This window comes from Myiozetetes cayanensis, unplaced genomic scaffold, assembly GCF_022539395.1.
Source record: "Myiozetetes cayanensis isolate MyiCay16 unplaced genomic scaffold, myiCay2020 scf1, whole genome shotgun sequence".
In the NCBI taxonomy this organism is placed as follows: Eukaryota; Metazoa; Chordata; class Aves; order Passeriformes; family Tyrannidae; genus Myiozetetes; species Myiozetetes cayanensis.
The window spans coordinates 46,861,187-46,886,149 of record NW_026086604.1 but is presented as its reverse complement, the minus strand read 5'-3'; the positions used below and the strand labels follow the sequence as shown (position 1 = coordinate 46,886,149).

The 24,963-nt window shown below is 40.6% G+C and overlaps 1 protein-coding gene across 1 annotated transcript; it reads right to left on the bottom strand.

Moving 5' to 3' along the window:
* Positions 1-326: 326 nt before the first annotated feature.
* On the bottom strand, positions 327-20,211 carry USP14 (ubiquitin specific peptidase 14). The gene is made up of 16 exons (XM_050316444.1): positions 20,036-20,211; positions 17,330-17,475; positions 16,671-16,703; positions 14,714-14,818; positions 12,919-13,022; positions 10,717-10,775; positions 8,684-8,814; positions 8,294-8,374; positions 7,461-7,540; positions 5,880-5,994; positions 4,530-4,595; positions 4,143-4,235; positions 3,085-3,213; positions 1,955-2,015; positions 1,169-1,276; positions 327-1,046 (listed from the first exon to the last, which is right to left on the bottom strand). The coding sequence occupies exons 1-16, from the start codon at positions 20,175-20,177 to the stop codon at positions 895-897; spliced, it is 1,605 nt and encodes a 534-aa protein (XP_050172401.1). The 5' UTR covers positions 20,178-20,211; the 3' UTR covers positions 327-894.
* Positions 20,212-24,963: the final 4,752 nt, after the last annotated feature.

Below are 24,963 nucleotides of genomic sequence, written 5' to 3'. Positions count from 1 at the left end.
AGTGAAGGTATTTCATAGGAAGAGACTGGGACACATCAGCACTGGGAACCTCCACACCAAGGGGGAGTGTGGTGATGGCCTTTTTGTGATAGTGTTGGCTGTTTCTTTTACTGCAGTCACACTGACTCACAGCTAGTTACTGAAGAAGTTCCTGTAAGTAAGCAAAGCCCATTTTTGCAGCCACCACTGGACTTACTTATCTACTGAGAAACAGGACAGGAGAAACGTCCCTACAGCTTAAAAAAAAGTGGCTTTATTCCTTGACTGCTTTGAGACATTCATCAGTGGTGGCCCAAGAAGTGAAAACAAACACATACTGTCTACACTACCAGGACAGGAACTGTTTTTAATGGAGACACATTGCTGATCACAATTTATTTTGAAATCATGAGATGCCAGCAACAGAACAGACTGAATCAGCAGGTCAGGCTGGACAAATACTTGATTGTAGCCACAGCTGTTGGCTACGGGCAGCAGCACTGAGTTACACAACAAGGCAACGGTTCCTCTTCTGCCTTCCTAACAAAACTGCCAGGTAAGGCAAAGGATGGACAGCTACTGAATTGTGGTATAAACCATGCAAGAGTAACAAATGTGAGAGTAGGTGTGTAATAAATACTTGATGACATTAGAGAAGAAGGAGGAGAGGCTCATTTTAAAAAAAAATTATCTTCTGCAAGACATTAAAGCTATTTTAAGTATTGTCACCACCACAATTGGCAGTCCAGTCCAGTAGTGACTAATTGGTACATGGATCAGTTTTAAAACAATATCCCTCTTCACATGAAAAGGTTTGAACAAATTATGTATCCACTTGCTAAAGCTCTGGGGTTAAAGAAGTGATCAGTAATCAACATTTATTTCACACCTAGGCAGAATGACTAAAACGGAAGACTACTGTTCAGCTTCATCTTCAACCACTTCAATTCTGCGAGGCCCATAGAGTAGAACATAAGCTATATGCCAGTCTCCACCCCCAGATAACCTCAAAATATCTTCAGGTGTAACAATGCTGACTTTGTCATCATCGAATTTAATCCATTCATCTGCAAGAAAAACGAGAGGATTATCAATTCATAAAATCTAAGCTTGCTTAACAGCCCCTTCAGTGAAAGGAGCTGCGAAGGGTGGTTAACACTGCTGCAATTTGTTAATTTTTTTTTTTTACCTTGTTTCCTTTTAACCCAAGACACATAATGCCCAGAGGAACTTGATCTGCCTTGATGTGTTAGCACTGCCTGCAGGTCATAATAGCCGCAATTGTTAGAACCAATATCTGAGGAAAGAGGGGGAGGAAAAAGAGTTACATCAAGTCCTACTTGAACAGGTGTGGTATTTTTAGCAGCTTGCAGACCCAAGACAGGTTAACCGTGCTGCAGCACTGTAGCTGTGTAAAACCCCACTGCACAGCACAGTACAAAACCCCCCTGAACTAAAAGCAGCAGCTCTCAGCCAGGAGAGTCTCTCAGGAAACCCAGGATTTTGTGTGTTTTCATGAAATAAACACAGATCCATAAACATTACTGATATAAATGCAAAGGGTGAGAATATGTCGGCCCTTCGATCTCCAGGCCCCTGAAGACTGAGGCAGCACCAGCACAACCACAACGCTTCTACAAGTCCAGTTTAAGTTTTGTTTTGATTTCAGCTTTCTACCACCCACTGACAAGGCAGAGAGCAAAACAACTGCACATTACATGCAAATGTCTTTTGATGTGCATATCTTCTATTATCACCAGCCTGTCAGGTGGATGGCAATTATGCCTTTGACTATCACTTCAACGTTCTGGCTCACCTAATCTTTCCATTCCTTAAATTTCTGTCAGTTTCTGAAGAATAATTTTCAGAGGCATTAAAAGGAGCCAGGGTTCTCAAAATACTCCTACCAGCAGGCACACTTAAACACAAGTAAATAGGAAGTTACTTTAAAGTAGATTTGCTTCCCTGTACTCACCATCAGGAAAAGAAAATGGTTCATATTTAATTTCTTTCTGTGCACCATCACTTTTACTAGACTGAAAAACAGAATATGCTGAATTAGTGTGGAATGGTTTAACAAAAGTTTTAGCACAATTGTATCAAATTCCAAATCTCCACTGACTTAAACATGTTTCTAAGTCTAAACATTTTTTATTCAACTTGAATCAAGTGCCATTGACTGTATTTTTTAGGTGGACATACAAAAGCCTTATCTAAGCAAGACCAGTTTTAAAGCAAATATATAACCATCTTAGCATGGATTGTGCCTACACTGTTCAGCCACCAGATTTATGGGTTTGTTTATGAAACAATTCTGTAGTTGAAGATTGATTCCTTTTTAGGGGCCTGCTGGCAGCGGAAGTGCCAATACAAAAATACCAGAGACAGACTCTAAGTGCCAATATGTTTTGTTTGAAAAAAAGCACTCTTTCCTTGCTCCCATCTGTGCAACAGGAGATGCAAGCCTTATCCGAATGTTTAAATGAATTTGCCAGGAGTTAAGCCAGGAAAAGACAAGCAAACTTTAATAAAATTGGCTAAAGCACTACAGCTTTAGCTCATTCGCTTTTTTCTTCATTCAAGACAGAGAAGTCACTTTTAGAACTGACCCGCAGACAGGACAGGACATGAAACCATTTACCAAGTTTTTAGAGTACTGATTTTAAGCTGAGTGGTATGTATATTCTAAATTTTATTAGTCAAATATGTAGCAGTTCCTTGTACAATCCTTTCCAGCTGGTAAGCAGGGAACAGCTTCCTACACTGCACTCAAGAAGAGACCAGCCAGCAAGCAGTAATATTTGCAGAGAATAATTTTTTGTAATTCACAGAAAACCTTTAGGCATAACCCTGGCAAGCAGAAGCACTACATTTTTAATACATTAAATACATGCTGTCTGTCTACAGCATTTAACATTTCTCATCAAGCAGTTATACCAAAGCAGATCTTGTCTTTTCATGAAGATGCACGATAAAGAGATCTGAAGCTCAATACAAAGATAATCCATAAGAAAATAATATCTTTAAGGATGCCAAGTTTTCTCTAGTCCTTATTAGTACCCCAATTTCAGACATATGACCTAATTACAATGTCAGGAGACTTACATTCTTTGGCTGTTGATTTACTTTTTTGTCTTCTAGATCTTTGAATTTTGATCGATAAGAAACCATTTTTTCCTGAAGGTCTGGCGTGCACAGCTCATACACATCCAACATAAGAGGAAATTTAACATCCTAGGAAGTAAAGAGCATAAAGACTTATTAGCACAATTTGGTACTCCACATTAAAGAGTTCTCCCATGGGAAGACAACCCTAAGTCAAATTAAATGCAACTCTCTTCACATTTATGGCAACCTGCTCTACTGAAACTCTGGTGAGAGTACTTTCCTAAAGGGCTACGATGCTCTCACAGAAGAATGTCTAATTCAGTATAAACAAACCACCATAAATTACTACATTCAGTATACATTAATAATTAATAAATCAGATTCTTTACTGTTAACTCTCCTACTTTTACACTACAGAAATACTTATGCAGGCCTAAGGAAAAGAAAAAAAAAAAGGCATGTAGGATAACAGTACAATTGCAAAAAATGTCAGTATTTGTTATCCAAACAATCTTCTAAAATTGAATCTTTATTTCCTTTCCCCCTCTTGTAAGAAAGAAGCATCTATCATGATGCTCCCTGGGCAGCCGACGAGGTCTGTCAGCCAAGGCCAACAGAAAACAAAACTGGACCATCTGCCTGTTTGCAGCTGGTTCTTGCATTTGTCCATCAGAAAGCCAAACAATTAAAGTAACTAAGACAGGAAGTGTTGGACAGCATAAACGCTTCTTATCAGCTTACTCTCAACAACTGAAAGCGTAGCCCTCTCCTTAAGTTAAACATTCTCCTCTGAACCAGTGATGAAAAGACACCAAAAAACCATCCTAACAGCATTGGGGTAAATTCACTTCTGCCCTTCACCTCCTTCCTCAGTCTGATAGTGTAGTTTGCCCCACGCCATCACAATTGGAACAAAGCTACTTCATTAATATTTTTAATGCAATTTAAAAGCCAACAATTTAGTAAATACTCTTCAAGTACTAGTTGTCTACTTATAACAAAAACTCACAGAAAAGTATTAAGAGGAATTACACTTCAACATGTAAAAAACTTACCTTAAGAACTTTGGCATTCACAGATTCTTTCTCTTTGTAAAAAAATCTGACCATCTGAATAGTCAGGTACGCTGGCAAGCGACTGATTTTGGACTACAAAAAAACAAATTAGAAAAAGCTTTTACTTTTGACATTCATAGACCTTAAGCACTACAGCCTGTTATGGGAATATATTTGTACACAAACCCATGGGAATACAGCAAGGTCTCCTGTATAGAAGTGTACTCAAAGAAATAATTTTCAACTGGTGTTCAATTTCTTGGTAGTGGATATTCAGATGCTTTATAAACATAAATCACAAGCTGTTGCAGCAATAACTTTGTGTTTTGGGACAGAAAATTGACAACATTTAAAGGAATTACAGAAAGAAAGAGAAGTACGACTCACAGATTTGATATAGAGTGCATTTCTTTGCAGCGTTGGAGAGAGTTTGGTGATTTCCTCCTGAAGACGCTGTTTAAAGAAAAACAAGTAAAATATGCTCATCATACAACACAGCTTAAAGACAAGCACAGTGGAGGTAAACAAACCATAAATTAAATCTTGTCCTGCCAGTCTCTTGTGTTGCTATCAGCCATTATGAAACACAGGATTTTGAAATTCCTTGGCAGAAAGACCATGCCCATTCATTCCTTCAGCTCCAGGCTCATTCCTGAGCCCTGACAACAACTTAAGTTTCTCTCTGCAGAAAATTTTACTCTACAGGAATAGAACAACTGGATTTGGTTATGAACTGCATCTGGACTTGGTTACAAACGTATTGTGTCATGGTTGTAATAACCAAAGAAAATCTGAAGTTTCTTGTGATGAGAATATTTGCACATTTCTCAGCTCTGTTTCAAACAGACAGAGCTGCACAAAAGGAGACAGCTGGTGTCTCCTTATAAAATTCAGGGAAAGATCAGCCTGGTTCTTAGTGTTGCAACTCTTGTGCTACAGGCAATCCAGCATAAGAATTCTAGATCTCTTTTGGCCTAAATGTGAAGTTTCTTTTTTTCTAATCTTTTTAATGTGTGAGCATTAGCTATTTTCTTACTTTTTCTTCTAAATTGTAGGAAAAAAAAAAAAAAAGAAAAAGCAGATACAAAGATTATCTGAGAACCATGCAACTTGATTTTAGTCAAGTACAAACCAGATCACTGTCCTGATCTTATACAAGTACTCCTCCACCTGTTACTTCACACTCTTCATTTTTGAGAGCCCATAAAATTTCAAAATATATATATATATATATATATATATATATATAGAGCACAGACTACTTTAGGAAGTTCTACTTAAATAAAGTTTAAAGATGACGTTGTCTCATGGAAAATAACACCCCCTTAAAAATCAAATTTAAGTTTAATTGTTCCATCATCTGCATTTTTTTTATCTTAGCAACCAAAGTGCCACAGTACTTTAAAATTGACTTTAGGATTTTTTGGGAAGCAATGACTGCATTCTTAAATCACGATACAGCTCAGCCTAGAGTGAAAGCCAGCTGAACAAAGAAGTAGCAAACTTTCTTGTTCTTGGTTACCTGCATGGGGAAGACCATGGCAGGGTCAAGGAAAAGCTTTGTTGAAGTCTACTTGACATTTAACATGCAATTCATTTCCCAGCCAGCTTCCCAGTGAACACCAAAAAGATTCTTGAAACTTTGTAAAGCTTGGACAGCAGATGTCAATTCCAAGTCACAGATTAAAAGCAGAGGTCATCTAGAATTTCAATTAGATAAAAGTTGCAATGGCTTACCAATTTTAGTCCTGTAAACAGATATTTCACTTCTTGATTGATAAAACAGCTAAGCTGAAGCAGATTCTCCTTTCCTTTAGTTACTTCCTCTTCTTCGGCTTCTGTACATTTCATGCTTCACAAAATTAAGGAAAACCATCATGCAGCAAGAGCTGAACTACAGCTCTAGTGAAACCAACATGCCAAACAGCACAGTAATTTAAGGGAATTCTGTGCTTGTGCATCAATAGTACTTTTACTTCCCGTAATGTAAAAAAAGATTTGAAAGAGCCCTTCGTTCTAACCAATCTGTTCCTTTGTAGCTAATGACAAGGGGCATCTGAGGAAGACAGCACACCAAAAAAAAAGGAAAAGAAGTATTTGATCACCATTTAGGCTGAGGCCTGCTTTGCTCTTTCTTCTCTACCCCACCACCCAACCCCCATGACACAAAACATACCAACTGGCTGCCAACACCAAGTTACGAAGCCCTCTTTCAACATTACATTCTATTGCTGTTTTTAATTAATAAAATTCTTCTCTTCCTGCTGCTGGCCAGACTTCTCCTTTCTATAAACATGCACAGCCTCCTTTTCCTGCTTTGTATCTGTCCTCTTCACTGAAATAAAGTCCATTCTTTCATTGTTTTCTACACGTTCTTCTAATTGTTCTCTTTTCATATTTCTACCCCAATCCTTTTCTCTCATCCACCTCTTTCCTACTAGGTATTTTTCTGACTGCACCTATTCTACAAACATTGCCATGATCACACCTTGAAGGTTTGCAACACCCCTTTTCTAACAAGTCTCTTCCTCTTGCTACTGCTTAAGCATCATTACTCTCAGCTACACATTCTGCAACTCCAGCTATTTCAAGGATAACAAACATCATGATAAAGGGAGAGAGATGCGTGGCTCTTACCTTAAAAAAGGCCTTTATTCTTCTTTACTACCAAGCTATGAGATACAGCACCTCATCTAAGGGGATGCTTCCTTATTTCAGACAAGCCAAATGCACAGTGTAATTCTTTCTAAAGTGGTGCTCGGTTTCATGACAACTGGGATTTTGGGGCAGAGAAGTGGGAAAAGGGTAATACTTGCCATGAGATGTGTGCCCCATGTGGTCATGCACTTTCTGTTCTTGCTGTAATGAAGCTACTGGAAAGTTGTCAGCTGCATTTGTTTCTTACTCATCTAAGAGTGGACATCTAATTTATTTCTTAAGAAATCAATCACGCTGCCTTTTGTGCATGTTTACTACAAGTATATCAGCAACACACCTCTACAAGCCAAAAAAGGGCTATTTAGGACAATAACTACTTTTATTTGGATAAAACATGTCAGCATCCTCGAATTTGATGAGTGTCTAATGTTCTGTGGGAAGGAAATCTGCTATTTAAATTCAACAAGTTTTTTTCTCTAAATTTCTATTATCATTCTTCCTCCCCACAACATCCTCTCTATCAAAGCATATCCAATCTTAACTTCAGCTTCTGTGTACTCCTGCAGGACATCATTCCCCCTCTTCCACACCTTTAATTTTCTATACTATTCTGAACACTGCTTTTCATCCCTGAACTCAACTGCTAAAGATTAAGGATACGCTGTTTCAAATTCAATGCTGAAGAACTGATCAATTAAACTCTTCTTTTTAGAAGATGCTGCTGTAGCTCCAGAGTCTGTCTGTAAAACAAATTCTCTTATGATGTAACTTTAAATAGCACGTAAACACAGTCTTCTCTACAGACAAAATAACCCCATTTATTTAAATTCTTTAAAGCCTATTCTTTCTGTAAGTGCATTTTTTCCTAGTCAGTCAATCTTTTTACACAGCATAAAGGTTTCAAAATCAGTGTGCTTATAGCATGCTACTAAAACCACATCAAAGCACACCAGCAAGCAGTTTCAATCAAAAACTCACACCTCCCTCCCCCATTTAAATCTATCTTAAATTTCATGGTAGTCTATCAGATTTTTTGCCATTGGCAACAGTTTACAGAGAAAGAAGAGAGTTGGGCTGCTAAAACCTTGGGGAAAAAACTTCACGCAGTTTTTTTATCAGGTTGATCTGGTTAGCTGTCTGTTTAAAATGCTTCAAATTAAAACTGTGGCACACTTTTTTCAGAGATAAAAAGTTCTTAATGCACCGAATTCACAGGTTATCAGGGCTAGCTGCCATGCATGTGAGTATGTCACCACCAGCTCGGTCCAACACAAGCCTTACAAAGCCCAGAGTGAAGGCATCCCTTCAGTACCCTCCACAGCGTGGCTGACACAATGTAGGTAGGGTTATGCTGACCAAACACATCAGAAAGCAATTTCCCTTGCTGGACTACAGGCAGACACATCTTAAAGAATTCACTAACAGATAATACTTGGCAAAAAACCATGTGAAATAATATAAATTCTAACTGCTTAGAGTAAGACTACAATTACCTCCATAACTGTATCACTTTCTATGCCTTCCAGCTTCTGCTGTAGCACCCTCATCATCTGCACCCAGCACTCATTGGCATCCTAGGAAGAGAACACAACATTACATCTGACTAGTAGCATTATGATTCAGTAATATTAAACCCATCAACCTTTATTCTATTAAAAAAAAAATAATTGTAAGGATTCCTTAACTAAGAATTTCTCCCTAATTCCACCATGCATTTTCACAACTAGCAACTGATACTACATTCAACTTCTTCTACGCTACAAAAAGACACTTTACTGGGATAAATTATTTTCACAAGGGAAGGGAAGTTTTAAAATATTCTTGTCCCCAACTTCCACTATACTATAGAATTTTTAAACAATAAGCTAATAATCGGTCTTTACCTGTTGAAGGTACTGGCCTTGATCACCTTTCTCTGCAAACTGTGGGAAGGCCATGTGTAAAAACTGCAGGAGAATGATAGGTGGGATACTGGAGGAAGTTTTATCCATGGAATCAAACAAGTCTCTAAGAGCTTGAAGAAAAAGTAAGTGAATGCTTTGAGAAGTGCAAAAACAATTCAAACATGGCAGGAAGTGTAAAAAGAATAGTAAAGCAGCAACAACATTTAAAGACCAATCATTTAACAGTGTCCAATCTGATCTTTCCAAAGCAGGACCAAGTTTTCCAGGTGGCATAACAGGTGCACTCAAGATCTCATTTGTGAACATGACTTTGCAAGCACCAAGATGACAATTTTGAGAGTTTGGCACAAAATACCTTGTCTTTCCTGTCTGCTAACAAAAAATAAAATAAAATAAATTTTTTGAGCAATCAAGATTTCATTTGAAAAACATTTGAGGAACAAGAGGACTACACCTAGAGAAACCAGAAAACATTCACAATTCATCCTCTAGAGCAGCTTAAGTTTCACCAGCTACTGGGAAAAAAACCTTTCATTTTCCCCAACTAAAATATCTAGGAAATACTCATGCTTAAGACCCAGGAAAACAAGTATGTGTATGCATATGTGCAGACAGCTCATAACTATGTGCAATCCAACAAATGATACTGACTGCATGACAACACACATGGCTTTCTTATTTGCTCCACACCCTACCATCTATGTCTGATCTACTCAGGCTACAGCATTTTAAATCCACAGGTCACTTCAGAGACCTGTTAATCCTCACAACAACCCTGGGAGGTAGGCAACAGTCTGCATGGTCACTAATTTACAAATGGAGAGACTAATGAATGGTACTCTTGAGTAAGTGAACAAAGGCAAGATTACAAGGAACCAAGGTCAGTTGCTTCCTCTCTTTCAGAAGTACCTTCACTGACCTTGACAAAAGGTGTAACTGATATGACACAGTAATTAAAAAAAAAATGCCACAAGTGTCATGCAGGAGTTCCTGAACAGCTCAGCACCCAAGAATTTACTACAAATTACTTAAACTATTAAAAAAAAAAATAAAACAACTAAGAAGCAGAGCTGTCACCTTAAAAAGAAAACAAGGGACACGAAGTAAAGGCAGTTAAAAGGGGAGGGGCAGGCATGTCTGTATAGAGTAACCATTGAACTTACCACCCCAAAATTCGATCAGCAGGCATACCCACAAACTGGACCTTTCCTTCCTTATATTGTTTTGTTTTTCCTTAAATGGACTGGTAGAAATCCCAGTGTCCTGGCCCAGCATCTTAGTGGGGCAATGAAATAGAGTAAAAAAAGAAAAAGCGGACAAGTAGTACCCTTGTTCAAGTGTAAGGGGTCTAACTAGAATTCTAGTTAGAGTTTGAAGATACGGGGCCACCGTGAGCTCCCACGCTGTGAGCACCCAGATCACCACAACAAAGAATAACTCTCATTTTGAAGACACTACTTTCCATTTCAGTTATGAAATCTGGATCTTTAGGGTAAAGGCTAAGACCACTGATGAAGCACCAGCTACTACCCTAACAAAAAATGCTCAGCCAATAAATCATGCTAAAAACTACCAATGAAATACATGTTCCAGGAGTATGGCATTAGCCTACCATTAAGTGGAACAAAGAACTGCACACTAAAATATTTCTATGCAAAGTGATCAAAATCAACCAATGAATGGATGAAGTGTGCTTTAGGAAGTTCCAGTTACTCTATGACTACATGTGAAACATTGTTAAAAGATACAAATTATTCCTATCTAAGCCTAGACCACCCTTGAATATCTTTTCCCCAGCGTGCAGCTGGGTAATATGCAGAGATACACGCTTTGCAGGCAGGGGCAGAATAACCCTTAAAGACAAAATGAATCCTCCAGTGCTAGCAGATCTATAATTCCTAAGGCATATGTACTAAAGAACAATACACAGGGTTCTCACTGCAAATTTCATCTGCAGTTAGCAGGAAATCACACACTAGTTTAAAACCCTGTTCTCCACTCTGAACACTAACCTGCAGTAATGTATTGAGCAGAGGCCATTTCTCCTGAAGCTCTTAAGGCACCACCATACCTAAAAGAGAAGAAAAACAATTTGTATGCAATTAAACACAACTTAGGAGAGCAGCTGGACTTTTTAGATCATGAAGCAGGCAGTTGCTAGATTTATTTAAATATATCAAAAGAAATCAATAACCAAACCAGAAGTAACTGAAGGTAAGATTTACTCACATTCACCTCGAAGTCTCAGCTATTTTGCAAGCACTGCATGGAAGCAAAGGAAAACTGGTATCCTTCAGACTATAAATAAAGGCAGACCAAGAAGTCTGGATACATCACTGCTACTTCCATAATGCACTTGCCTCAAAGACTTGATTCCTCAGTTTCTTAAAAAAGTCTGAATAAAAGCTACCCTATTTGTGAAACATTTTCCACAGCTCCTGCAGATGGAAAAAAGCCACTTTTGAGGATAAATGGTAGATACAACGCACAGAGATGGAAGGCAGACTTGCTTCCTCCCTGCACAGCAGAAGCAAAACACCGAGAGGTGCGATGTTTTCTTGGGGAGATATTTCCTACAATGAAAAGGTATGGGAGTCCACCCACATTACTAGAACTTAGCACTCTTCTTTGAATGAATTCTTAATTCAGCAGTTGGATGAGGAGCAGATGGACTCCTCAAAGCATGTAAGATGTTAAGCAAAAGGAGGGTCTCACACATTCTCCAATCTCAGGGTGCACTTTTACAATTCTGACAATTCATCATTGCCAGATAATAAGCAGGAAACTTTCCCCTGACATGCTACAAAATAGGGAGACCATTGGAGCAGGTGGGGAGAAACAAAGCTGTAACATTAAGCTTCCCCATGTGAGCCCTTTCACCCCTCTCCTACTGCCATATACCCTACAGCCTTCCATGCTGTCGTCAAGCAGAGAAGACCAAATAAAGGCTAAATCTCCAGGGAAAAACAGAGCTTGAATCTGAGTGTGAACCTGACTTCCCATAGAAAATACAGCCACATCTTGTACTGCACTCTGCCAGTTTCACAGGCTACATTTTGCCATTTGGAATGTTAAATCTGTCAAATATTCTGATTCAGCGCAGTAACTCAAGCGTCCTTCACATGGAAATAAACAGACTTTTCCTAAAATGGCAACACTGATAAACAATAAAAACCTTTAAAACCAAGTTTCTATACTTCACAAATAGTCCTCAGTGCTAAATAATTAGGGTTCACCTGCTAACAGAATGAAGAAAAATTTATAACTACTTAAATAATCAGTGTTTACAGTAATCTGGAATATCCAGCTGGGTACCATGAAGCCAAGAAAGCAGTGTGTTTTAAAGGAATTAAGTTAACCCTAAGATGGTAATGCTCTACCTAATTCTCGCTTTTCTAAAATACTGATTGTTTTCTCATTACAATTCATCATGAGGACAAATTCAGGCTCACATTGCCAGGTATTCTTGTTTCCTCTGATATTCATAATTTTCAAGTTTCTTGGAGGCCCTTGACAAGAAAAAAAAACAAAACCTACACTGGACATTTTCACATTTCAGTCCAGAATAACAACAAAAAAACCCAAACAAAAATCAGAAAAGTTCTCCTACAATCAGAACAAATTAGAAAATGAAACAAAATTCCATAAAGGTATGTCTTCTGTTTCCTAGACATCCACATGACTCTGGCATATTCCAGTTTGCTACCATAACACCCACGGTCCTCTCTCAGATCCTCCTGCTTGTACCTCCAAGTAGCAAATGCCAGTAACATCAGAATTTCACACCTGAAAACACATTGTACAGTAAAGCCACTGAAGGAAATATTCCTCAAAGGAACTGGACTCCCATATGATTCTTCTATACAGAACAAGACCATAAAAAACTAACAAAAAAACAGGGTTAGGAGTTCAGTAGCTTGTTTTAGCATTTTAAACAAGTCTTGATAGGAAGCACTTTCTAGCTAGGCAAAACATGTTCTCTCTACTAAAAGCCAGTCTCAAGAAATACACCATCTTAAAGTTCTTTATTAAAGTATAGATTAACACAGGCACAGGATAAACTTTCAATCATTACGTTAACCTTGAATAGTTTTAAAGAGTAACAGATTGTTATGATAATCCATACCAGTATTAAGATAGCAGTTCCACAAAATATCTTGTTTCATAAGCTAAACAAAACATTTTAGTCATGGTATTTTCGTCCTGAATCCTACCTTTTAAGGGCCTCTTTCACTTCTGGCACTGAGCGGATACACTGAACCGTAGCATTCATGTAGCAAGTGTTGCCAAGGTTCGTCAATCCACATGGCAATTCCATCTACCAAAAAATTCACAAGGGTGCTTAAAGGTCAGAGAGATGTGCAACCACTTTTTATAATTTGCCGTAATTTTACATCAACTTCTAAGACGAGGAGCTACCAGAGATACTTAAAACATGGAATATTCTATCCAACTTTATGAAGTTTTCCACATGCACTTTATGATTATATTAATCGTTTCACCATTCGCTGTTTTTAGGGGACATTCAGGAATGCTTTGGTTTTCTTTCCTGTGCATGTTTAGTTTAATGAACATATTCTTCAAGCAGGCAGTCATTCAGAAAGTTCAACTATAATCTCATTCAAGTTTTGACCTTAAAATTCTATTTCCAGGAAAGTTCCACATGAATACATTTGCACAAAACACTGATGTTTTAATTAAAATCAGTTTTCAGTAAAACTCTGAAAGTGATGGAGTTTGTAGTCTGAAACAAAAGCATTATTTAAACTCCTCTTCAGAAGTCTACAAGAGATCATTAATCTGATCTTTTCAGACAACTTGTGAATTTGACAAATGTGAAGGCCAACTAATAATTAAACTAACCAGTTTCAGAAACAACTATAAATTACCATATAATAGCATTTTTCTTTCTTTTTCTTTTTTTTTTAATCCTGAATGCTTAGGTAGTTGTCAGGGAAAAATCACAGAGTTTAATGAAACTGAGGTAGTACTGGATACCAATACCAATTAAATACCTGAGGAAGAGAGAATTCATTTAGCTGTGTATTCCATTATTGAATACGTGCAGTACAGACAATTGAATTCTGATGTATTGCAAAATTTCAATCAGAGAAATGCAATACGACCAACTTTTTCAAAATGTTATCTGACACTGAATGATCTCTTTGCTTGCCTCTCAGTTATCTCAAAGTCTGTGTTCGGGGTTAATCTCAAAAATACATAAATATCCTTCACCTGCAGGTGGCCTGGAAAGCACTAAATCCTGAAGCACAAACACAATCCTAAACTACAGGTGCTTTTTCATACAGACATGCATAAAAGTATTCCCATTCTGCAGGCACAGTTGACAACAGTCATGCAACTGTTAAGTGTGACAAAGAGCTCCCAGTTCAAATGACTGATGGGAAAATGAAGTCTTTCAAAGGGTAAAAATGAAAAAAACCTCAGAAGTTGCTTCATTAAAAAATATTAGATTAATTATGCTCTTTCAGACTTAACTCCAATAAAGCAAGACATAAAATCTGTTCTTCTAATGTCAAACTTAATTCCATTTTTCACAAAGAAAAGTTGACTTAATACTACTAACACAGACACACAAAACCCCAAACACACCCTACCCCAGACAAACCCTGGTTTACCTCCATAGGTATGAAAGAGGCAGGAAACAATTTTGCACTTCTAAGAGCCCTTGTTCAGACAAAGTTCAGGCCACTAATACAGCAAGGGCAACACAACTTTGTCTTTAAAAACATTAGTAATGCTATTTTTAGAAAATCTACCAAGTTGCCTGCTCAAAGAAAAAACAGCACTAATTATATGACTTTTAAAATAAATCCCAGACTTCTCGTCACTGCTTCAAGCTGGGTCATCAATTTAAATTTGCGTTTCTTGGAGAAGATGTTAAACACATCACATAGTTTTAAAATCCAGTTTTAAGCAACTGCAGGTATTTAAAAACTTGCCATTACTCTGAGGTTTACAAGAAATCAAAGTCTGAAATATGCTTACAGCTGAAGCCAACTGCTCCTCTGTCATGTCTTCTACAAAGACGGGTCGAGCAATCGGCTCTTCTGGAAGTGCGTCTGCGGAACCCATCATTAGTAAGGTCATCCCCTTGAAACACAGTAAAAACAGCAATAAATATTTAAGGACAGTTATTTCCAGTTAAAATAAAATCATTAAGCTCTTAATGTATTTCAGCTATTTGCCCGAGAATAAACACAGCCTTTCTCTTAGTTTACAGACTCAATACTGCACTATTGTGATTTAAGGGTATACCTTTACTTCCTCTTATCAAGAAAGTACTTATTGAGGACACTTCCACATCATTATCCATGCTAGATGTTTCCACTGAAACATCTAGTGAGCTTGCCAACAGCTGACAACACGGGATGCCAGCTGGGACTAAACTTAACATTCATGGAACATCCCAACATGTCAGAGAAGGTCCCTTCCTGATGGACCACCTTCAACACCTGAGTGCTGACATTCCTCTTTCCTTTAAGCCTTACAAACTGCCAAGGGTAATCGAGCAATTAAATTCTGATTTGAAAGAAGCTGCACCACTTGAGCTTCAATCAACAGTCTCCAGTTCTCAAACTCAGAATTCTCTAAACAACAACAAAACGTCCCTCATCCTTAACTTGGAATCTGAGGAGACATTTTAGACAGATGTGGGTAATAATGAGGACCACAGTTTTGAGCTCAGATACTTTTATTTCATCTGAAAAGCAAGCAGGAAAGGGAGGTGCCATTTGTGGCCTGGCAAGTTCCAAGGTCATTAAACTAATTGAAAAGTAAAAAATAACCTAAATTACCCCATCAGTTTAGGCATGAGAACCAACATTTAAGGGGGGGGGAAAAACAGCAATCAAGTTACCATGCTTGCTGAACTAGCACAAGGAAAAGGAGTCTTTTAGCATTCAACAGGAGTACATCTACACAATAAGATCTATCAAAGGAGGAGAAATTACTACCTGGGGCCTTGAAAAAATACAGTGCTAAGGAAGAGAATGAACAGAATGAAAAGAAACCGCTTTGACAGTGCAAATAAATCCCTAGAACTTGTATATAATATTATTAAAATGAATAAAGGCAGCTATTAGCAGAACAGTATGCAGAAAAGGACAAGAATATTACTGGGGTTTTTTTGGTGAATGACTTTGCTATAACAGCTGCATCTACAGGCTGCTAACTAGTTACTGATGACTGCAAACTAGTTACAAGGGTAAGAGTAATGCTACCTAAGTCAATCTGCTCAGTGAAGAACTGGAGTAAAACCTGTAACAGATGTTCCAAGATGTTACGAGATATGTACAGAAATTAAAACGACCCAAAAAAAAACCACCCAAAATTTGTGGGATTCCCTGGTGCAATATTATACAGGTAAGCAGCAGAAACACGTTCACTTTTTGTTTTCTTTTTGAACTAGCCGAAGGTATGAATTAAGATTCCTAAGGGCTTTGTTTATAAACAGCAGCTATTTGGTACAGGGGAACAAATTTCAGGACGTAGAAAGTGCTGTAGCTTCAGCATTCCCAACAGAGGTTGTCCACACTGGGGACGAATGAGCACAACGGCCCACAGACAGTGCCCAGGTTCACAAGCTCTCTCCACATAACACCGCTTATTTTTATGGTCACAGGGTAGACCACACAGAAGGAGCACTGCTCAGACCCAGAGCATTTCTTGTAAGAAAGAAAGAAAGAAATACATGCTCCCAGGTGCTTCAAAAGAGATGGTGCCATTTCCCTACTGATGCCAAATAAAGTTTATTTTACAAATCAATGGTGAGGCTTTTGTAAGCATCCTTATGTATGACACTTGTAAAATTATTTTACATCAAGATGAGATTTTTAAGAAAGCACTACCCATTCAAAGAGAAACAGCAAGCACTTCTAAGTCTTTCTTTAAATGCCAAAATAAAAATCAAACTAGTAAAATTTAGTTACTACTGAGAACTTACATTCTTTATTTTTAGGTTACCCCAGTCATCATCCTGTGAAACAAAATAAAAGACAAGTTAATTATCTTGCAGCAAAAGACAAGCAAGTATTTTCATTAATATTAATCATGTATTTCTAAATATACAACTGTGTTTCAGCCAAGATTACACAACATTAACCCTTTACACATCAAGTTTTGTCTGACTGAAATAAAAAGCAGCAAAGTCATCCTTTCAATAAGGTTCTTCATCTCTTATTCAACACAGCTTACATGTAAACAGCTTTTTGAAGCAAAGCTGACTTTATCTAATTATGCCAGAAAGTCTCCAGCAAAGAAGGGCTAGAGAAACTTTTGTTAAACAAGCTAAAAAGAAAAAAGTTGCATTTAGATTCCCAACATGAAACAGTAACAGGAAAAGAAAGCCACTAAGCAGAGCAGTGTTTGGTATAAGAGTGACAAGCGTCTTAAAACAACAGTGTATCTCAAAACTATTTAGCAACAAACTTCTGCCAGTATTTTCTAGCAGTAGGCAACAAATTATGCACAATTATTTCTGAAAAGTGGAGTCAGTTTAAAATGTACAATGGAAGACCTTCTGGAGGAACACATGGAAATATAGTCATTGCTCATGTTATCTCATAATAAAGTTAGAAATAATATAAAAACGCGGATTGCTACCTTCAGAGTTCCTCCTTTAACCATAACCTTCTGTCTAGCTGGCTGAACTCCAGTCAGTGCAAAAAGCTGGGCTTTGAAGACCATTGGAGGTTCATCAGTGTTCAGCTCCACGCCATCGAATTTCTCTTTTCCCCATTTCACATTAACTGCAAACAAAATGTTTTGAAACTGGATTATTTCCTAATATACAGGAATGTAACTACCAGGATAACCAAGACTTTATACTGTCTCAAAACATTCAGATTTCAACTCTTAAAACCTGTTAATAATCAAGCTAAGGGACAACTTTTAATATGGCAACTCAGGCATCAGAACATACTGCTTTCCAACAAGTCTAAAAATATCCTACAAAACCATTGTAAGTAACATATATACTGAGAAACTTTGCAAGAAATATGTGTGTAACAGCATCAGAAATCCTTTAGGCAGGTCTTCACAAAAGCAGTTTGGAACCAGCTCTCCCATTCCCTTGGTACTGTTCATTGCAAACAAACGAACTTTCTGAAGGAAAGTTCAGGGGTGCAATTCCAGTTGTCTTCCATAGCATTTCCGTTCTCCTTCAGCGGAAAACAATACAACGTTCTTTAAAAGCAAGGCTACTGATCCCAGCAAAGGTGCAGGATGGGAATTAAGAAGTGAAGTGAAATTTGGTCACAGAAAGCGCAGTTCTTGATGCTGGAAAGGGGATCACAAGCAGAAACATCAGGCAGAGTGGCACAATGGAATGTTAGCTTTACTCTGGGGAAATTAGCACCGACCCAGAGCAGACAAAAAAGAGCCTGGAATAAGCTGTATGTTTCTAATTAACATCTATGACCACTTCCTATCACTATCACAGGCACACAAGTCTTCTTTAGCAAGTTGAAGTTTTGCTGAAAATCTGTAAAATACAGCAGACAGTAATACTCTACATGCACAGTAAATGGCTGAAATATCAGAGTTTAGGAAAGCCACATTCTTCTACCTGCATTTCAGTTTTACACAAATATATTAGAGCAACGCTGCCTTTTTTTTAAAAAAACCCACAAAACTCTTAGAAGTCATAATTTAAAAAAAACTTCCAAAAAGGTTCAGATTTCAGATGCACACAGTATTTGTGATGGGTAAATATGATAGAATAATCACAAGTAAGTCTAAACTAGTTAGACTAAATTAGTCTACAAGGCAACTCAAATGACTGATTTTTCAGTATTTCTAGCAGAAAGCACCTTTTGATTTGCCCAGCGTTCTGGGTTTTTTGAAACACATTTATTATTTTGCATATTTAAGACCTACCAAGCACACAGCTTTCCCCATTTTCCAGGAAGACAACCCACTCAGTCACTGAACAAGTCAGCTGCACAGACTTTTGGGCTTTGAATTTTTGAACAGTCATGCACCCACCGCTAAATATGCAGAAGAGTTAGCAATTATTAATCTGTAGTGTCACTGGTTTTGACAACTCAGCACTCAAGAGGAGGAACTGAAGAGCGTGTCTTCTCTTGAGAGAACACAACCAAGACTTCATCCAAAACAAAAGAGAAACTTGTTAAATTGAAAATAACGGAAAGTAAGAAAAAGGAAGGACGTGTTTTCCCTGCTGATCAGAAAACACAGCTCATACAGATCACAGAATGGGTCAGGTTGGGAGGCACCACAGTGGGTCATCCAGTCCAATCTCCCTACCTAAGCAGGGTCGTCCTAGAGCACATGGTACAGGGTTATACCCAGACAGTTCCTGAATATCTCCAGCGAGGAAGACTCCACAAAATGTGGATGAGTTCAGGATAAATTCTGTTATGCTGACATAAGCATGACAGTTTGACAACCGCAATTAAGATAGTGGAGAAACTGTGTACTGAAGCCACCTACAACCTAAAAAACTAAAAAGCCCCAATAGGCCAGACCTGACAGATATAAGCAAGGAAGTGTAACTGGAGGTTTTGCTCTTGCAGTCTTTCATAGAAACTTTGCCTCATGGCAAGGAGGGCAAGCGGAACGCGGTACAACTTAAGTAAGCTGTAACTTAAGGTTTAGCTTGGACACTGGGAAGAATTTCTCCATAGAAGGGGCGATTATCCACTGGAATGCACTGCCCAGGGAGGTGGTGGAGGCACCATCCCCGGAGGTGTTTAAGGAAAGACTGGATGTGGCACTTAGCACCAGTCTAGTTGACAAGGTGGTGATCCATCATAGGTTGGACTCGATGATCTCAGAGGTCTTTTCCAACCTAATTTAGTTTGTGATTCCTCCAGTTTCACCTAGGATATAATGGATTTAAAAGAGCAGAGGCAGACGCACTTAAATAAATTCGGGGGCACGGATGCAGAACTACGGCTCACCTGACGGGCAGCACCACTTCTCCTTTAGCAGAAAACCCAAACAAGCCGAGGCAGGGCAGTGCCGAGACCCGCGGGACGTGTGAGACACCCGCCCTGCCTCCCTCCCTCCCTCCCTCCTTCCCGGCCATCCACAGGGCCAGGCCAGCACTCTCTCCCTCCCTCCCTCCCGCCCTGCTTCCCGGCCGGGCCGCGCCTCCCGGGGCGCTCCCGCCGCCGGCCCGTGTGCCGGGATCGCTCACGTGTGCGGCGCCTCCCGCTCCCGCTGCCCCCGGGCGGAACCGCCTGCTCCCGCTCCCGCCCTGCCCCGCTCCCGCCCTGCTCCCGCTGCCGCTCCCGCTCGGGAAGGGCCCGCCGGCAGCGCGCGGGCTGGCGGGGCCGCGCTCACCTGAGAAGAGCGGCATGGCGGAGCGGCGCGTCCCGGGCGGGCGGCAGGGAAGGGGAGGCGCGGCGGGGAGCGGCGCTGTCGGGGCGGTGCGGGCGGTGCGGGCGGTGTGGGCGGCGGGTCCCAGCCCCGCTCGGGGTCTCATTCAAACCGGCCCCCGGGATGACGCTGCAAGCGCGGCCCTCGGCGGAAGCGGGGCGGGGCCGGTGCGCGCGCACCGCCGGAACGGGCGGGGCCGCGGGCGGCGGCGGGAGCGCGCCCGGGGCGGGAGCGACGGTGGAGAGCGGGATCCTGCAGGACCGGTCCTGGTCCTGGTCCTGGTCCTGTTAAACCCGCGAGCCGTGGGCAGAGCCACCGCTGCTGGGCCCGGGGTCGGGAACGGGCCCCGGTGTTGGCGCCGCGGACGGGGAACTGGATGTGGGGAGCGCAAGGGCTGGAGGGAGAGCGTGTGGAGTTCCCTGCGAGAGAGACGTGGAGCTCCTGGAGCGGGTCCAGAGGAGGGCAACGGAGATGATCAGGGGACTGGAGTACCTCACTCACGAGGAAAGGCTGAGAGATTCGGGCCTGTTCGGCTTCAGGAAGAGACGACTGAGAGGGGACCTCATCAAAGTATAAGAGTATCTGAAGGGAGGGTGCCAAGAGGATGGAGCCAGGCTCTTCTCGGTGGTGCCAAGCAAAAGGACAAGAGGCAGCGGGCAGAAACTGATGTACAGGAAGTTCCACCTGAACACAAAGAATAACTTCTTTACTGTGCGGGTGACCAGGCACCGGAACAGATTGCCCAGAGGGGCTGTGGAGTCTCCTTTACTGGAGATATTCCAGAACTGTCTGGACACAATCCTGTGCCGTGTGCTCTGGGATGACCCAGCTTGAGCAGGGAGGTTGGGCCAGATGACCCGCTGTGGTCCTTTCCAACTCAGTGATTCTGCGTGACTCTGTGAGAACTGACGTGGGCTTATGGACCCCCCTGGGGGGTCTGCCCAAATCTGCTGTGGTTGCACAAGGCAGGGCGAGGGAGGCAGGAAAAATAAAAAGGCTGTTGTGGATGAAATACTTTTGGTTTATAGGAAAGGGTGGAGTAAGAGATAAAACTGTAAACAGAAGAACTTTACTGGAGGTAAAGGGGATGACTAATCTACCAGCAATGATTTTAAGACTTGGTGATAGATAAGGAGCGCTGAAACATGAGTGTGATGGCAATGGCCAGGAGCCTTCAGGACAAAAGCCCCCAAGTTTCAAAGATACTGAAACCAGTAGATATGGAGACACGAGTCTCGACTGCTTCTACAAAAGCTTTCAGTATTAGTCTGTGGTTAAAGGAACCAAAGCAGTGCTTAAACATACAAAAAGGGAGACCATGGCAGAAAGAAACATCCCTTCCTCGGGCCCTTCCTACATACCACCTCTTGGAACCTGACAGTCCTCTGCTGCTTACACCTGCAGCTCTTAAGAGCTTCTGACACAGCTTATACCACCGTCTGGTTGTCTGCATGTGCACTTCTGGTCCTGCTTTTGCCACAGAAGTGATATCCAAAAAAAAGAAGGATTTTTCCTTGATAAACGTGCTGTTCACCAAATGCGATTTTCAATTCCAAAGAGTAGAATGATATACAAAAAGGCCATAAAAATAATCCAAGGTTTGAAAGTAAGCCTTAAAATGGAAGGCTTAGAAATTTCGGTCTTGGCTTAAAATTTCAGTCTTTTCAGTTCGTCATGGAGAAGAGTGGAAGTTGATTTTATCCAGTGTAGGCTCCCAGTGTAGGCTCCAATGTAAGCATTACATTTCACAGAGAAGCTCTAATGGGTATTATGCTGAAATGAAGCTAGATCTTGAATTAAGGTAGAGTTTCCAATTACTGAGGCAATTTAATTATTGTTAAAGTTGACCAGCAAGAGTGATGAATCTTCTGTTACCTTGACTTGCTGAAAGGAGCTTTTTAGAAAAGCTTTAATCCCGTTCTAGGGTGAGGTCCTGCAGACCATCTATTCAGGTGAGAGCAGACCCCAGCTGCCTGCCTGTGAGTCTGGGATATCTCCAGTCTAGCCTCTTAGCACCAACAGTGACCTCCATAGAGGCCGTTTATTTGGGACTGCTAAATGGTAGTGGAATTCTCTGTTGTCTGAAGCGTCACTGAACACATTCTCCCCTTTGGAGTAACCAATCCTTAGTGGATCAAGGCCCAGGCAGTCACAGACCATGTGTTTCCAGGGTTTGAGAAAGGCACTAGGTGGTGCTGTGCTGAAAGAGAAGCAGAGGGGGTTTGTATCTACAGGAAAAATCATCCCAGCCTCTGCAAGGTGAAGAACCACACTACCTCTTTTTTTTTTTTCCTCCGAGACCCGTGTAGATCTCTTCCTGCAGTAACAGCTGCGTGCCTTTTTCCTTAAGGAGGGGATCAATATGTGCTGGTTTCCCTGAATCTTACACAAACTGTCATAGGGAGTGTAGAGAAAAAGAATGCAACCTGATCTATTCATATGAAGTACAGATTACCTTGATGACATTAAAATGGAAAAGATTGGTTGAATATTATTAAATAATTTTTTTTTTCTTAGTAAAGTCAAGCCCTGAGGAAACCTTGGTCGGCAGCAACCGCCTGCCCTGGCTGTGTCTCTCTGGTGTGTTGTAGGCCCATCCAAGCATGGCTCCTTCCCATCCTGAGCTGGACGGATGCAAGCCAGCTTGGCAAGAGGGCAAAATGTGTTATCTGATATATTGTCAGGTGCATTTATTAAAGAACATTTTGTTTTCTGTGGGGGACGTAATGTTCATGGGAACCTGTCTGTGTATCATAGAATGGTTTGATGTGGAAGGGACCATGGGCAGGGATGTCATCCACTAAATCAGGTTGCCCAGGGCCCCATCCAACCTGGACTCCAACACTTACAGGGATGAGGCTTCCGCAGCTTCAATGTATCTTCTATGTATCTTCAGGCTTGAAACGTTTTAATGAGTGTGTATTCGCAGCACAGGTAGGATCCAATCACATTATTAACTGCTGTCTTCCAGGTAATTTCCATGTAAATTAAAATCAAAAAAATCCTAGTTTTAAGTGGTTTAGGTCCAGTATTCCGGTGTCCTGATATGCTACAGTGCTTTACGCATTTAAAAGTAGTTCTTCTTCGTGACAAATGTAAGCATTCCAGTTCTCTGCACTGCAAACCTTGACTTGTCTCCAAATGAGTGCCCAGAGAAAGAAGAACAGAAACCAGATGCTTGAACGCAACTCTGGTGCCCACAGTCTTCCCAGCACCGCCCAGGGCTGGGCAAGGCCTGAACAGAGACCACTGTGGCTGCCCATGCAGGAGGGATCCAGGATATGGCACAGCCCAGGGATGCCACTGTTACGCTTGATCCCTATATCACTGATGCTACAAACTAAAACAGAGCATCAATAAGGTAATAACAGATGATACAGAAAATGTAATGGCAGTGTAGAGAAAGCATAGCAACCCTGGAGGTGTTTAAAGCAATCAGTGATTTGCAAACTTTTTCCATTTTGGGGGCACACGTGGGGGAAGGAACAAGAGCAAAACTATTTGCATTTTTTATGTTTGTAACTAGTACATTAAAAAAAAAAAAAGATCCTAGTAGTGTTCACCAGCTCAGAGGAAAGCTCTCCACCTGCTGCCCCACCTCTCGCTTAACAATTCCCACCTTTCTTCTGGCTACAGCGTCAGTGACTACTGTAGCTAAAACCCACCTACGGGCGAGGCCTGATCTTTTTATTACCATGCTGTTTTGCTAGTTAGCTACACTTACCATTGCTATTGCCTTTAGGAGGAATATGGAGGCTTGAAGAGGGAATGAAAAAGAGCAGATTTCGGCATTTACCGATGGTAAAGAACTTTCAACCTAATACAGTAGTAAAAGAAATATGAAAAAAAAAGGTGGAGGCAGATTTGTCAAGGAGCATATCAAGTGTAGCAGTGGCTTTCAGGTTGGGCATCCCTGGGCTGTGCCATATCCTGGATCCCTCCTGCATGGGCAGCCACAGTGGTCTCTGTTCAGGCCTTGCCCAGCCCTGGGCGGTGCTGGGAAGACTGTGGGCACCAGAGTTGTGTTCGTCACCGCTGTGAAGGAAGCCAGGCTAATTTATGCCAGCTCCTCCCAGCTTACCTGTTCATGTTCTCTTGATGACTTCCTGGTGTTGTATTAGATGAGTGTAAGCAAAATGTCCCTGTAAGAGGAATCATTAGTGATGAGAGTAAAATCAAAATAATGTGGCAAGAGCCGGATTAAGTGGAGCTGTAGTGACCGTGGCAGCACGGATTGCTTTTTTCTGGATGGTAAAGCTGATGCTTACTGAAAGTTTCGTAACAGATATTTTTTCCCCTGAAATATCTGTTTGCACAGTTGAGATTGTAAGCATTATGTTTCCTAGCAGTAGAAACCTTTGGCTGAATTTCTTATTCAAAGTATAGCTATTCCTGTAGACAGGCACCTTGCTTACAGTAAACAAGTGCCAACATCAGTGTACCCGAAGACACAAACTGTAATTTGCACGTCTAGACTTTATTATTACAGCATTTTAGTTGCAATTTATCCCAGACACAGTACTCAATGTAATTTTACACTTCATTATGTCTGCTGCTGCTTTCCCAAGCAAAATCAGCATTTAAAAAGAACTAACTGCAGAACTCCAGCATTACTAAAAAAACTATGAAAGTGACAGTAGGTGCCAATCTGTAGAGCAAAATCATTTTTCCACAATCCTACCCTCTTCCCACTAGCCATTATCTATTCATAATGGAGTTTATGCCATTTTTCAGATTACTGAAATATGAAATTACGAGACTTTGCTTTTTTTATTAATAAAATTACTCAGTTGTTGACCTTGTAGAGGTAGCCAGTTACACCTAAAGGAAAGCAGAAAAGCAATCCACAATCTAATCCGGGTCTGGAGAGACCATAGGCCTTTTGTACTGCT

What these genes read in the sequence shown, in the direction of transcription:
- USP14 (XM_050316444.1), bottom strand. Translation starts at nt 20,177, where the DNA reads ATGAGACCCCGAGCGGGGCTGGGACCCGCCGCCCACACCGCCCGCACC. An exon ending in TGCTCAATACATTACTGCAG is followed by an intron (nt 8,815 to 10,716) that starts GTTAGTGTTCAG and finishes TTTTTCTTCAAG; the next exon opens with CTCTTAGAGACTTGTTTGAT. An exon ending in AAGGCCAGTACCTTCAACAG is followed by an intron (nt 8,375 to 8,683) that starts GTAAAGACCGAT and finishes TTCTCTTCCTAG; the next exon opens with GATGCCAATGAGTGCTGGGT.